The sequence below is a fragment of the Centrocercus urophasianus genome, unplaced genomic scaffold, assembly GCF_019232065.1.
Source record: "Centrocercus urophasianus isolate 14NV4802_14NV808 unplaced genomic scaffold, USGS_Curo_1.0 seq_23, whole genome shotgun sequence".
In the NCBI taxonomy this organism is placed as follows: Eukaryota; Metazoa; Chordata; class Aves; order Galliformes; family Phasianidae; genus Centrocercus; species Centrocercus urophasianus.
The window spans coordinates 2,118,526-2,133,673 of NW_024884789.1; the positions used below are offsets into that span (position 1 = coordinate 2,118,526).

General features: G+C 43.4%; 2 protein-coding genes across 5 annotated transcripts in view; one reads left to right on the forward strand and one right to left on the reverse strand.

Annotated features, from left to right (window-relative positions):
- LOC122163144 (cartilage intermediate layer protein) overlaps window positions 1-7,152 on the forward strand; it is a 14,417-nt gene extending 7,265 nt beyond the window's left edge. The window contains exons 9-10 of one of the 2 annotated variants that reach the window (XM_042824103.1): window positions 188-2,547; window positions 7,082-7,152. In XM_042824103.1, coding sequence (XP_042680037.1) covers window positions 188-2,529 — 2,342 coding nt within the window. In that variant the 3' untranslated portion in view covers window positions 2,530-2,547; window positions 7,082-7,152. Of the gene's footprint in view, window positions 1-187; window positions 3,273-7,081 lie in introns of those variants that run through there. The other variant, XM_042824102.1, reaches the window with a different exon arrangement.
- MTFMT (mitochondrial methionyl-tRNA formyltransferase) lies at window positions 3,927-12,475 on the reverse strand. 3 transcript variants are annotated; one of them, XM_042824108.1, is made up of 10 exons: window positions 12,312-12,475; window positions 11,705-11,917; window positions 11,203-11,325; window positions 10,176-10,278; window positions 9,546-9,621; window positions 9,323-9,414; window positions 9,073-9,154; window positions 8,363-8,445; window positions 7,832-8,062; window positions 3,927-4,066 (listed from the first exon to the last, which is right to left on the reverse strand). In XM_042824108.1, exons 1-9 carry the CDS (start codon window positions 12,458-12,460, stop codon window positions 7,862-7,864), a joined length of 1,122 nt encoding a protein of 373 aa, XP_042680042.1. In that variant the 5' UTR covers window positions 12,461-12,475; the 3' UTR covers window positions 3,927-4,066; window positions 7,832-7,861. The 3 variants fall into 3 exon arrangements, with proteins under 3 accessions (XP_042680042.1, XP_042680041.1, XP_042680040.1); XM_042824107.1 differs by lacking the exon at window positions 3,927-4,066 and adding an exon at window positions 6,273-6,345; XM_042824106.1 differs by lacking the exon at window positions 3,927-4,066 and having other exon boundaries at window positions 7,617-8,062.
- Window positions 12,476-15,148: the final 2,673 nt, after the last annotated feature.

Consider the following 15,148-nt stretch of genomic DNA (forward strand, 5'->3'; position numbering starts at 1 on the left):
GAGCACCTGCTGCAGTGTAACAAAGGCCAGATGAATCCAGCTAACCAAAATTCTGCAAACCATCTGTTTTATTGCTGCAAAAGCCTCCCTGTGATTGGAAGCAATGTTTAGCTCAGAGGGTTTCTGACCACATACAGATGACTGTACAATTATTTCATGCTGCTCATTAAGAAATGCTATTCAACAGGAAAACAAGAGGCAGCCTGCAGCTCCCAGCCCCAAAGCCACCTCATTCGTCTTCCGCACGACTGTTTCCAAAAAGCAACTGACTCGTTCTACTACGACGTGGGCAAGTGCCCAGCAAGGACCTGCGTTGGGAAGCTGGATAAGGGGCTCCGCTGTAAGGACAACATCTCCTACTGCTGTGGGGTGTCTAAGATGGAAGTGAGAGAGATCCTGTGCGATGGGTACACGCTCCCCACCAAAGTCGCCGTAGAATGCGGCTGCAAAAAATGCACCGAGACAAAAATAACAGTTCGGGGCAGAGCTACAGCGGTGGATAACGGTGAGCCACTGAGGTTTGGCCACATCTACATGGGGAACAAGAGAGTGAGCATGACTGGCTACAAGGGAACCTTCTCCATCCACGTCCCACCGGATACTGAAAGACTGGTTCTAACCTTCGTTGATCGGCTGCAGAAGTTTGTGAACACAACAAAAGTTTTGCCGTTCAAGGAAAATGGAGGTGCTGTGTTTCATGACATTAAGTTACTACGAAAGAAAGCCCCTGTTACACTGGAATCCACTGAAACCAGTGTAATTCCCTTGGGAGAAAAGGAAGATGAGGATCCTATTGCTGAATTAGAAATCCCTCCTGATTCATTTTACAGGAAGAATGGAGAACCTTACAGAGGAAAAGTGAAAGCCAGCGTGACGTTTCTGGACCCAAGAGAACTCTCAACAGCGCCTGTGACACAAAGCGACCTGAACTTTGTAGATGACGAAGGAGATGTGTTCCCACTCCGCACGTATGGCATGTTTTCCCTGGACTTCACTGATGAACAGGGCACCGAGACTCTTAATGCAGAAGATGTGAAGGTCCACTTGGACACTGCTCAGGTGAGGATGCCAGAGCACATACAAGAAATGAAGCTTTGGTCACTGAACCCTGAGACAGGCTTATGGGAGGAAGAGGGGGACTTCAACCTGGAGAAGAGCAGACGGCGCAGAAGAGAGGAGAGGACTTTTTTGGTTGGGAACATGGAGATCAAGGAAAGGCGGCTTTTTAACCTGGACGTCCCAGAGAGCAGACGGTGCTACGTCAAAGTCCGAGCATACAGAAGCGAGAGATTTTTGCCAAGCGAGCAGATCCAAGGGGTGGTGATTTCTGTTATAAACACAGAGCCAGAACCAGGGTTCTCCTCCAACCCTAGAGCATGGGGCCGTTTTGACAGCGTGGTCACTGGTCCCAATGGTGCTTGTGTGCCAGCTTTCTGTGACGAGCAGAACCCGGAGGCCTATGCAGCTTACATTTTGGCAAGCTTGGGGGGTGAAGAACTTGAAGCAGTGCCCTCTGCTCCCAAACTCAATCCTAATGCCATTGGCGTCCCACAGCCATATCTCAACAAGCTCAACTACAGGAGAACAGACCACGAGGATCCTAACACAAAGAAAACCGCATTCAGAATCAATATGGCCAAGCCAAGTCCAAATTCTGCAGATGAGAACAACGGCCCTATTTATGCCTATGAAAATCTGAAAGAATGTGAGGAAGCTCCATACAGCGCTGCTCACTTCAGGTTTTACAGGATAGAGGGAGATCGGTATGACTACAATACTGTTCCCTTCAGTGAAGATGACCTCATGAGTTGGACCGATGACTATCTGGCATGGTGGCCCAAACCCATGGAATTTAGGGCTTGCTACATAAAAGTCAAAATTAATGGACCCCAAGAAGTGAACATAAGGTCTCGCAACATGGGTGGGACGCATCCACGCACCATTGGCAGGCTCTATGGCATCAGGGACGTCCGCAGCATTCGGGATCCTGAGCAGCAGGACGTGTCAGCAGCCTGCCTGGAGTTCAAGTGCAGTGGCATGCTCTTTGACCAAGACCGTGTGGATCGCACGCTTGTGAAAGTCATCCCACAAGGCAGCTGTCGCCGGGAGAGCGTTAACAGCATGCTCCACGAGTACCTGGTGAACCACCTCCCCATGGCTACCAACAACGATTCCAGTGAATACACAATGCTGGCACCCCTTGACCCCCTGGGGCATAACTATGGCATCTACACCGTCACCGACCAGGACCCGAGGATCGCCAAGGAAATTGCTTTGGGCAGGTGTTTCGATGGCACATCAGATGGCAGCTCCAGAATCATGAAGAGTGATATCGGTGTTGCGCTGACTTTCACCTGTTCGGAGAGGAGCGCAGCAGAGCAAAGCTTATTTGAGTCCCAGAGGAACTTAGGCCAGCAGTCCGTGCAGGTACCACCAAGGGAGAGCCCTGCATACCAAAGGCCGGTGGGAAGCCGCCAGATCACCCAAAGCAGAATCCAGATGAGAGGTCAACGTCCTTCTTCATACTAGAGCTATAGAGGAGCCTAGGTAAAGTCACTCACGTTTGATTAAAAAAAAAGTATCTACCTGCAAATAGCCTAATTCAAAGCAGGTAGATGTCAGCATTTTTGAGACATTATATTCCCCTCCCACTCCCTTTTTTTTTTTAGTTTTATTTTTGCATTGCACCGCAAAGGAAAGATATAAGGCAGTCCTTGTTAGTGAATTCCTGCCTTACTAAAAGCATCAAAAAATCTGAGATAAAACAACTTCACCTGATAGCCTAAAGGGAAGACTAAACACACAGTTCAATTAAGTCACATACACAAGACATCCTCCTATTCTGCATTTGCAGACTTTGCTAGCCCAAGTACCTGTACAGTAGTTGGTAACATGAAAAGGAATAAACTGATTTTCCCATACTGAATTCAACTGCAAGGTTTTGTACTTGAAATGTAAGTATTTTATTTATTTCTAGCTTGTTTTAGAACGATTGTATTCGAGCTAAACTACCACCAGCTGCATTTCTAAGAAGCCATATGCTTGAGAGCACAGAGAAGCCATATGGATTTGTAGGCTCCGCATGGATAAAATTAGTTTTCTCTTGCTTCTTGCATGGTTTTTCTTCTCAAGTAATGCTCTACAATAGGGTAGATGAATTTAAAAAAAAAAAAAAAAAGCCATTTTGTGTAATTTTGGCAATGCTATATTACCTTTGTGTTTGACATGCCCAAGTAAATAAACCATGTGTAGAGCTGACCAAAGAACAACCTACAAAATTTCACTTTTCAATGTGAGACTGACACTGGGTATTGGAAAGGGATTTGGTGGGTAGCTGCTGCTCCCAAGTCCAAGGCATTGCCCCAGAACGCTGTAGTCAGGGAATCAGTCTCCAACTTGCAAGCAGCACCACATCCACGAGATTAAGAGGGGCAGCAAGTGCTGGGAGGTCAGGGCAAGGGGTGCCTAAAAGGGAGCAGCAGAGTTCCTAGAGTTTGAGAGCACTGGGAAGGAAAAAGGCTGGGGACAAGTGTTTTAAAGATGACAGAAAATGTAGGTAACACATAAACACAGATGGCCACAGAAGAGGTCAGAGTGTGACCAAACTCCAAGAGCTCTACTTAACACAGTGCCCTACAAAACCCCACAGCCTTTGCACCACTACTTGTAGAGAGGAATCTGGGATCTCATCAGCACAGAGCACATCCCAGGTTTGCACCCAAACATATCCGGCAAACTTTTTCGCAGCAGGTAAGCCAACAGGCCTCCAGCACTCAAATCTTCACAGACAGGGATCACAAAAAAAGGGCTCCTTTTTAACGAAAACTGACTTGAAACGCACACCCCACTGTGGATTTCCCTCTCTCCTACCACTTGTTCCTCTCCTACAGATATTAATACAATCCTGATACAGGTCTGTGTCTTACCTAGAGCTCATGAAGGGTATGGGGAATCTTTCAATAGCCTTTAGCAACATCTGGAACAGCTTCTCAGGTCTGTCATGAAGCATCTTGGATATTAAACTCAGGACTGTGCAGGACTAAATGCCAATGCAGCCTGAACTACGCTTAAAAAAAACAAAACAAAACAAAACAACACAACAACAAATCTTTATAGTCTTTGTTTTCATGCAAATTGACAATTAACAAAGAGAAACAGAAAAAGACGAGCTATGGAATACTTTGGCACAACTTCTTCATACCAATGAATTTAGACTGCGTGTTTTCTTTTGTGTCTAGTCTGCTGCAAGGGCTTGGCACGAGCTGGGGCCAAGGCAGCCAGTGGGGAGCATTAGCTTAGACCTTCCCACAGAGCTCTTGGCTTGCACTGCAGACTTACAGAGAAACGTCTCTTCTCTACACAGACAGTCAGCCAAATCCTGGCCCTGGTTTCATCATTTTGTGAGTGAAGTAATGCAAATGACTTCTCCAGATCAACCCAGGAGTTACTGGGAGGAAAACGGGTTCAGGATCTGGTCCCTGTGCTACTAAGGGACTTACCAGAGCCAAAAGGCAGTGTTTAGGGCTCTTACTTTGCTGTTAAACAGAATTTTCTCCCCAGTGAAGTGGTGACAGCCCTGAAATTCTGCCTACCCATGAAACAGCAAGAAGTTCTCCAAGTTTCCCCAAGCTGTCCCCCACTGCAGCTTAATTCCAAGTTGGAGAAACAAGCTTATCGCTGCACTGAGTCCCTGAGCCCTCAGAAGAGACTGCTGACAGAGTACACTGCATATAAAGCAGAACAGAGAGGTTTCAAACATGGGCACTGAAGTACTATTACCAGAAAAGAAGCCAAAAACTACCACTCAGAGTTAACACTTCTTCACCACTGATAAGTCACCATGTCAAATATGTCAAGAGTTTATGTAGGAGAAAACTTACAGCACATCCTAATCTTCACCCTTCACAGCAGTTTTATGCTACAGTTCAATAATATGACTTTTCCAGTTCCTGAGTGCCTATGTTTATGGTCATTGTACTACAGCATCCCTTCTGCAACCTAAAACCTAAGGCACACTCCCACATATCAAAGGAGAGCATCAACTCCAGGAATGCAGGGAGGCTGTAACTCAGCTCCTCCCTCTGCATTAGTTTTCAGACCACCAACCTTGAGAAGCAGGCTGAAGCAAGAGGCCTTGCTCCCAAACATCCGTAGGTTTAGGGCTAATGGCAAAGAAGCTTCCATTAAGGTCACCTGGTTTCCAATCCCAGTGACCTCTCTCTCCTCTTATTATTAAGAAAGGAAAAATAGTACCTCCCAGAAGCTATCTGGCTGTCAGCAACGAGGACAAACACAAGTAGAGATATTCTCATCTGAACTCAACCTTTGCATTATTCATCGATTTCCCCAAACAACTTCTCTAAAAGCCTAAAGTATTACTGTGATTAATCACCAACACTACTTGTTTGTATTTAGTAGAAAACAGGAAAAATGTTTCCTAGGAAGCGGGGGGACTGGTAAGGTTTGATTATAGAACAGATGCAACCAACTGCTAGTCATCAGCATACTAGAAAATATCACTCCCTGTAACATTTACTTGAAACACAAGATGAAGTCATCCCTGCTGAACACCAGAGCCCGTCTGGTAACCAAAGGTTTTGCAGTTCTAGCAGTAACTTGGCTTCAGTGCTCCTGAACTGAGCCCTAGTGGATGCTGGGTCTATGAATATCTCTGCTGTGCTTCCTCTCTCCAAGAGGACAGCTGTTTTATTTTGCTAATATCACTTTCCAATTGCTAGGGTGGCTGTGCTGGAGCAAAACAGTAGTCCTGGGGATTGAATCACCACGTCTATGTTCCAGAGTCAACCTTGACATGCTATTCCACACCTCATCAGTGAATGCCCTATTCTTGTTTTGCCTGATCTGCAAAAATAATCAGATTTTCATTACCTTCTGGATTAAATCCCCATAGAGTCAGGTGAAGGAGAAATTTCCAAAGAAACATTTTGGCTAAGAGCTGCCTGGGGAACTCCAATTCCCTTTAAAGCTCCTCCACCATGTCAAAGATTTCCTCCATTAAGAAATAAATTAAGCATAATTCCTCCATAAAACAACTGCAGAAAGTTGTGCATATTCAAAGCTAGGATAACCAACAGCTAAGCTACAGCAAACTGTCTGATCTTTGATAAGCTCTTGTAGAGAAAGAAATTTTGAGGAGATTAACTTCAAAACATATAGGAATTCTGGCCACTGCACAGTTCAGACATTATTTGGTATTAAACATAACTAAAGAGATACTGAACCAGATTTTTCAATATCTTCTGCCCACTGACCTTGTTCTTCCCCTAGAAGCGATGCAGTGAGCACCACCTACTGGGTGTCCGAGTGTATGCCTCTTCAAACTCCCTGTAAGACAGAAGGAAACGGCTACCCTGCACTTCAGAACTGAAATCATCACCACCACCACTACTGCCTAACAGCAATACATCTCACACAAGGCATAATCTCAAACTGCCAGTAGGAGATGTGCAGATTGCCCCATGGATTCTTGTTGATGCCAACAGTTAAAGCAGACGCTGCTAGTTGGAAGCCAGTACCAGCTACCAGCAATAATGCCACTCAGCAGGAACACTGCTTTGCTCACATCAGTTAGGAGCGATATGCTCTGACCGAAGGGGTTTGCTCTCTGAATAATTTAAACACAGCAGAATAGAATGGCACCTTTGGTAAAATCTAAAAATGAAGTAATTCAGAGGATCTTTCTCTGGGATCCCTACACAGTTCTTTGCTGCTATGATGCCATAACAGGTTCAAGAAAAGCAAAGGAGTTTAAGTTAAAAGAACTTGCAAGGAATTTTGTCAGCAGTTTTAAAAAGTCTGCAGCACAAACTGCATGCTGGAGGCTGCAAGAAGATACAAAGGAATTCTCCACAGAAGTCCAACTTCCACCTTACTGGTGCTTGCAGTTTTTGCACAGACATGGATTTCGTGGAGGATCATGTGTTCTAGACAACCTGTCAGAGACAGATTCACTGTTGGACCAATGGCAGGGGAAGAAAAATACTGCAGCATCCGCTTTAACAGATGCTTCTTCACAAACATTTGAATCCACATTATATAACACTTTTTTCTTTTATTTTAGATTTTGCTCTCATTCAGTGAGTCACATTCAAGCGCGTCATGTTCCTCCCACCTTCACGTAAGTATCATGCATTCAACACACAACTTGAGCTTTAACATTATGCCACAACTGCTTGAAAAGGCAGGAAAGGTCAGGAAACCCTGAAGAGCCAAAAGGACAGGTGGAAGAGGATGTGGCTTGCAATTCTGTTTTTCTCTAAGGCTCACAAAATTCCCATGCAAATGCTGTAATAAGAAGCTAACAGAACGGTGCCTCACTAGTCCGAGTAACTTTAGTAACTGCTTTTACTGCAACAGTACTCAGAAAAAAAGAAGGAATACACTGACAAATAATGCTACAGCAGCTCCTATCACCTGCCTCATCTTCATTTTGTTGCTCTCCTTAAAGTGTTACAGGCTTTTGTCTGCTTTTCTGAAACTACGTATGAATTACAGAGAAGCAAGGGAATGTTTCTAGACTGAAGCATCTGAGCAAAGCTTAAGCTTGAAGGAAGTTATACTGAAAGTCCAAGAAAAAAAAAAAAAGATTGAAAACATGATATAAAAATAGATTTATTACCCAAGAGTGGAAACAGATTTATTCACTGCCCTTGGTGTATACAGAGATTCTGCTCCTTAATAGGATAAAAGAAATGATCATCATCAGGGATCCAAGATGAGAACAGAATGCTTGACAATAAGGTCACGCATTCTGGGAAGGAAAACTTCACCCAGTTACTGTTTGGAATTGAAATATTTTATATTAACTTACAGATATACTTTAAGATGTGGAAAAAAACATCTATCGCTTTATATCCTGCAACAATACTTCCTTCTCTTTCAGAGTCTTCTTTGCTGTGTTAAGTTTGAGCGTTTGAAACCTGCATTCCTGATGAACTGTTCTTGAGTTCTGCTGGAACCAAGAGTGCATATAGCCATTGTAGAAGTCAACAGCTGTAAGCTTCTTCTTTAACACTACTGTTTTGAATCCAACCCAGCCCTCCTAGAAAATACAAAAAAACAACAAAGAACAGCAGTAAGCTTCTTCCATGTTTTAAATATTAGGTTGACTTACTAAATGTGTTCTGTATCACCAAGCTTATGCTATGAGTTCAGTCAGAATTCCCAGTTGCAAATGGAAAGTCTGTTACTGAAAATAAAAAGCTCTCTAAGGTATCAAGTAAAAAGACTGATGCTGATCTAAACTATGTCAGTGAATAACACTGGACAATTAAGATAGACGTTAATAACAGATACCAAAAACCTCACCTTTAAGGCAATGAATACAAAAACAGAAGCCTACCTTGCAACGAGCTATCAGTGTTTGGGACATTTTATGGTAGAGCAGTGAGCCAGGAACAGCTCCATGGTCACTTAATACTTGATCTAGAAGCAAAAAAGATTGCATTGCAGTTTTATGCAAACAAGCAAAAGAAGTTTAAAACACTTGTCTCTGAAATACAATCACTTTGTGTTACTATTTTGCTCAATAATATTTTACCATATTCTACGTTTTATTATACTCAAAAATGCAGGAAAGAATCAGAACGGTCACTCTCTAGCGCTGCTCCCTACCTCACCCACAGGCAGCCATTAAGTCCTGCACTTCAGTACAGCACTCAGAGCATGCAAAGCTCTCAGATTCACAGGTGACTACAGAAAATTGTTTAAGTGATAGTACAGATCTAGCTTCACTCTTGGGAAATCACGAGGCATCAGCATTACAACAGGATCTCTCAACTCATTACAGAATTAAAATAATCAAAGCTCAGGATTTACAGAGCTATGCCTGCTGTTCTCTCATTGCCATAATGAAGCAGGAACAACCTTAGAATCCCTATTGTGCTCACCTTTGGGCACAGAAATTCAATACAGTTTTGGGCACATTAGACTGCTTTAGTTACACCAGTTTCAGAAAGCAGTACCTGTTCAGCACAATTGTGTACAATCTTCAAGTCAGTGCTTACAAACACACAAGAACTTTACTTAGCAGATTAATTTAAGAGCACATACCAGCAGAACCAAGGATATTGTCCACTTCTACAAAATCCAGAAGTTTAACAGTACTGCCCTTCCAAAGCGTCTGCAAAGGAAACTGCAAACAGAAGCACACAACACACTGGGACAATTTTCATCATTTCCACTCTCGTTTTTGTTGTTTTGTTGCTTTCTGTTTGTTTTTTTTTTTTTCCTCTATTTCCCTCCCCTTATGCTAGACATCCTCTGCTGGAGGACAGAAAAGAGTTAGGAAATCTACTCTTACCATACTTCCTATGGCACGATGCAGCTGAATTATCTGTGCAGCTGTTTGCTCTTCCCAATTTATACAGCTCTTAGCTACAGATATTTTAGGAGCTAGGAGAAAAAAAATATACATCTGATTTTAAGCCAGAGGCAGCAGCAGAGAAACCACAGTAAAAAAGATATCTAAATAATAAAAGAAAAAATAAAGTTGCATTATTAAAAAAAACAAAAAGCCCACCTACCAAATGTTACTCCTCCTTTTGGTTGCTCTTTTTTATTTTTTAAGCTTTCAGGCAAGTTTTTCAAAACTGACAGCAGCTGCAAAATAAATGTTAGTAAAGAACACTGGGAAATCTGAGTATGTTTAGTGAAAGGAAGACTAAATCTAAGACATATAAATGCAGCACTTCATTTTTTATTAGTCAATCTTTCTCACAGATTTCAGAAAATCTGGTCACAAAAACCTGAGTATAGCACAGACACAACACTGGCACTTCTCACAATAAAAAAAACAAGTACTCTTTTCTGGATGATCTGCTCTATGATGTTAACCCTAGAACAGGCTGAAAGCTGATTTTTAAGATCAACAAGCAAACATTCTCTTCAACAAAAGAAGCAGTTGCACTGTTTCCACACAAAGCGAGTTCTTCACTGATTACAAACAGAATAGCAACGCACAGGGATCAACACCAACAGCTTATCACACACCACTTAAATTTTCCTCTCAGTGAGAGATAATATTCACAAATACTAAATTTTGGATCATTCTCCTCCTAACTACTGTAGCCAACTGAGAACAAGATTATAAAGAATAGCTGGCATGTTGAAAGCAAGGTGCTGATCAGTGGCAATACCAGCTTGCATGACTTTACCATGTTTGCACCCATCTCTGCTAATATCACTTCCAACTCCTTTGTTGTACATTGAGGAGGAACAGGACACTCTTCTTGCTTAATAATTGGACCCACATCAAATCTACAAAGCAGAAAACATACAAGCTTACAGGAGGAAAAACTCTGGTTCAACTAACAGTTCAAAATTTTACATTAAATATGTTAACTTTGTTACTCTTTTTTTTTTTTTTTTTTTTTTTTTTTTTAATAACAAAATTGAAATTTTAAACATTGGCTCATATGAGAAATGGGGAAAATGGAAATCATTTTACCAAGCAAGACTCAAGTTTCAGTAACTGTAAATACAATTTATAGTTCAGACATATAAAACTTCAGAAAAAACAACCTGAAACATTCAGAAGAATTTTTTCCATATTTTCCTGAGTTCTGTTATCAAGACAATTGTCTAACAAAGAAACCGAACTATGATGTGCTTTCACAAGCCATCTAAGCCAGAACTTCTGCTGAAGCTAAAATAGATTATCCCTCTTTTCCCAAGTCAAGCAGTTTCTTGCCCTTTCTTACAGTAGGTTGTGGACAGCTCTGAAGACTGAAAGCCCGTTCTTTTCTGTACTGTCATACCAAACCTATCAATCTATCTGCACTGACCATTTGAACTGCCTGCTCTCTGTAATAACATTAAAAATTAAAGAACAGGGTGGGAATTCTTTAAATGTATATAATGATTTCAATATTAACCACACATTTAAAGATTACTGAGGAGCAATTAATACAAAAAAATATAGCATTCCAACTGTCATGACTAGGGAATAATTTCACCAACAAAGACTAGTTTTTAAAACGTTAAAAAACTAAATCATCATCACAGCAGCCTAGAGTACAAATTACACACATTAAATCTGTGGCAAGTCTCATATTCTAAGTGCTTCATATTTTAATATTTTAATATTAAACAAGCATTTTTTAAAAAAAAAAAAAAAAAAAAAAAACAACAGCAACTAGTGATTACACAGAGCAGCAGCAGAGAGTTGTTTTGGGAACACACCTCTTTGGTCTTATTTCCATAACTGTTACCCCAGTCACTTTGTCACCATGAAGTACTGTGTGGACTATTGGTGCAGGACCACGCCACCGTGGGAGGCAGCTGGGATGGACATTCAGCACGCCACTGAAATGAAGTTTGAGTAGGAACAGTAACTGAAATTTATGTTAACGTGTGTGCAACAGTACATTGGAACTACTTCAGGAATTACCTGCTCAGAACTTCTGAGATTTAAAGACACACATAAGGGAAATTCACACTATGTAATCTTCAACTTCCCAGCAAACATTCAAGTGGAAGGAAACAACAGGTTATGCTGAATGTTTGCATAGATTTCTATCAGCATGATAAAGAGCCTTACAATAACAAAAGGACTCAGATAAGCAGGTAACTTCATGGAAGATGTTCACCTCCCCAGCTGCAAGTTACAGGCATAGACTGCAATAACAGTCAAAAATAGAGCTTGTTTAACTAAGAAAGCAGCCGCAGATGTCAACTCACTTACTATGGGAACTGCAGAATAAGGTCCTCGCTCAAGAGACGCCCAAACGATGCCACCACACCAACATCAAACTGCCCCGCAGGCCCTGTCTGTGGCCACTCGTGCACAGGCAGCTGGAGCTCACGGGCACAGCTCTTCACAGGCAGTTCTACGGGCAGACGGGAGGGCAGCGTCACCACCTCCAGCCTGGACACAAGCAAGCCCCTGCTGGGCTCCCTGAAATAGGAAAAGAATTGGAGAACTCATGCAAGCAGGACTAACGATAGTCAGTCTGCTAACCTCCCACCCTCACCATGCTCCTTCCTACATCGCCTGCCTCTCCGCACGCCAACCTCCAGATGGCTGCCGGACTCTCAGCCCAACCCTCTTCCCAACCCCTTTTCAATCCCAGACACTCTTATCAATTTCGTCGCCCTCTGTAGCTTGCTTCCTCACCATCGACACATTCGTGATCCCACGATCTCAGCCGCAAAGCACAGCCGCTGCCCTCCCCACCCATACCGACACCCACACTCACCCCTGGGCCCTGCCCTCCCCCAGAGGCCCCCAAAGCGCACACCATCACCGGCCCAACCTGGCAAACCTCGCTGTCTAGCCTTCCGAGCAGTACCTGGCGGCCTGCAAGGCACGCAAAGTAGTAACAGCGAAGCGGTCGGTGCCAAAGAACAACACTCGCCATGGCGGCTCCCGCTGAGGCCGCACTCCGCCGTCCGCCGCCTTCAGCCCCTCGCGCCAAGCGCGGAGAAGCCGCCCCCGCATGGCGGCACTTCCGGCGTAAAAAGATTACGTCACGAGTGGGCAGCACCCTCTTCCCTAGGGGCTGCTGTGGGACGCGGCCGCCATTTTGTGGGCGGGGCCGCCATTTGAGGGCAGAACCGCCATTTTGAGGGCGGGACAGCCATTTTGGGGCGGAGCTGCCATTTTAGGGCGGGGTCGCCATTTTGGGGGTGGGACCGCCATTTTGAGGGCGGGACAGCCATTTTGTGGGCGGGACAGCCATTTTGGGGCGGAGCAGCCATTTTAGGGCGGAGCCGCCATTTTGTGGGCGGGACAGCCATTTTGGGGCGGAGCCGCCATTTTGTGGGCGGGACAGCCATTTTGGGGTGGGGCCGCCATTTTGGGGGGGGGGCCGCTATTTGGGGGGGGGGGGGGGGAAAGCAGGGGCAGTGCCTCCTGGCCCTCCTCACCATTGGCTGCTCAGCCCCAGTGTGAAGGTAATGTGGGGGCAGGAAGGGATGTTGACACGGCGGCCACTGCTTTCCCCTGGCTCCAATGCAGTGTTCAAGAAGCTAATGGCTGTGTCCCGCTCTGCACAGTTTCGTTCTAACAGTGATTATAGTTTAAAGAATGTTTTCTTGTAAACCACGAGGTCAGGGTAATCACTTAAAGAAGTGTCTTCTCCCATAACATAAGAACAAAAATATTTTATCATTTTGCTGAGAACATTCTTTCCCTGCTTGGGATGGTGGTTTACTCATGCAGAACTTCCTTTAATGCACATTGCCTCCAAAATTCCTTGTACATCTCAGTCTCGATATATCTCAGTATCTTTGATGCTAGTAATTTCTAAAATGCAGCACATGAGAACCTGTAAACAATTCATATGTGCCAGGGAAAAAAGAAAGAAGAGGTGGAAATAGAGGGCAGGTGATGGCAAGGTACCCCAGGGAAAGGTCAGTAGGGAAAAGGAGATTCTGTGTCACATAGAATGGCGCTGTCTGGTTTTACTCTCGCTGTCACATTTGTCCATCGTTTGGGTTTTATTTTTCCCTCTGGTAAAGAAAATGCCTCCATCTCCTTTGGTAGAAGCAGAGAAGAATTAATGAGAAAGTGTACGTGAGAAAAGGAAAAAAGCCAAGTGATTCTAACAGTGTCAGTTTTGTACCCTGACAAAATGAGATAGCAAATAGAGAAATAATTTCCTAGTTGAGCATCAACACATTGAATTTGTGCTCCAGAAAGTTAATTCTCTGTTAGCTGTGTAATTCTCTGTCATTCGTGGAGCCCAGTTGGGTCACATTTAGGCCTCTCTGCAATTCCAGCCAGCTCCTCAGGGTGCAGGGTGAAAGAACATAGCAAAAAATAGATGAACAAAAGAGTAACAAGGGTGAAGGAGTGGCACCTGTTCAAGAAGAGGTTAAAGAAACCGGAGTATTTCTGCTTGGAAAATATGTAGGAGAGAGGCAGTCTGACAATCTGACCATAAATAATGTGAGTCTGGTAAAAAAGGAACAATCAGTTGTTGCACAATAACGGTGAGATTACAAAAAATATTATCAGGCCCTTACTGGTATCAGGCTCCACAGGAGAGGAAGCAGCGTTCCACACACTGTGTAATCTGACCGTGTCAATTATCTCAGATTCTGAGAGTATTCAAGATTTCCACGAGCAGAGTGAGCAGTTCACGGGAGGAAGGCTCACGGACCAGCCCTGCAATGCCAGCTTACCCTAAAGCTGGCTCTCATCACTGGTGTTAAGCTCTTGCACGGATCAAACTGAAGACAACATTCTGTGTCTTGCAGATGAGTACCAGCTCCCTGGGTGAACCTTGTATTTATCACCACCACTTTGTGGCCTTCAGAACAGCCTGGAATTTACTGCACGAGTTTGAATGGCCCAAGAAGCTGGCAGTTCAAACCCAGTGTTAGTTTCCTGCTGTTGGATCCCAATACAGTTGGAGCTGACAGTGCCAGTGGCACTGTAAGAAGCTTCAGCTTCAGCCCGTCATGGATCTTAAACCCAGGAGAAGTATTCTCAGTTTTGACAGTAGTTAAAGCTCCTGGACAAACTGCAAGTCTATGCTGAGATTTTGCCAGACATACTCATGAAATAATTAATGTTTCATTTGAAGTGCATTTATGAAGTGGACTTAAATTCACTTCAAAATACTTACTCCCAAGTAATCCATCCTCAGCTCTAACATAACTGTGTAATTCAGTCTACTTTATGCCTTGCCCACAGTGTACATGAATTTTGACTGATAATTCATCTGAATGTGAATTTTTATAGCAGAATGGAAGCAACAACCTAATTGTTGTGTGAAAAAGAAAAAAAAAGAAAAGAAGAACAGCTTCCAAATCTTGCTTTCTCGCTGGATTTGAACTCTGCTTTTTTATATAGAAAAAAAAAAAAAGCCTTGAACATTCAGTTATTCTGTAACCAGGCATTTCAGGTCAAAGACACAGAAGAGTTCAAAAAAGATAAGCAAAATTAAAACACCAAGGTCAGAGGAGTTCTTCTTAAGAGGAGTGAAGACAAATCCAATGAGGAAGCAGAACACAAATCAATGTCCTATCTACACTTTGCTTCCTTGCCAAAGACACTGTAAGTCTCCAAGAAGTAAATAGATCTCCCATTAGAGTGCCAGTGTTGTCAAGGGAAGCATGAAATAAAACACTCACTGATGAAGAGATTGCTTCTGAGTGCCTCCCCAGAGGATTACTGGGA

Excerpts from the sequence above, each read along its gene's own strand:
- MTFMT (XM_042824108.1), bottom strand. The coding sequence starts at position 12,460 with ATGCGGGGGCGGCTTCTCCGCGCTTGGCGCGAGGGGCTGAAGGCGGCG. Across the intron at positions 11,326-11,704 it reads CTTATTCTGCAGTTCCCATA|TGGCGTGCTGAATGTCCATC; the intron begins GTAAGTGAGTTG and ends ACTTCATTTCAG. Across the intron at positions 8,063-8,362 it reads CACTGATAGCTCGTTGCAAG|GAGGGCTGGGTTGGATTCAA; the intron begins GTAGGCTTCTGT and ends TGTATTTTCTAG.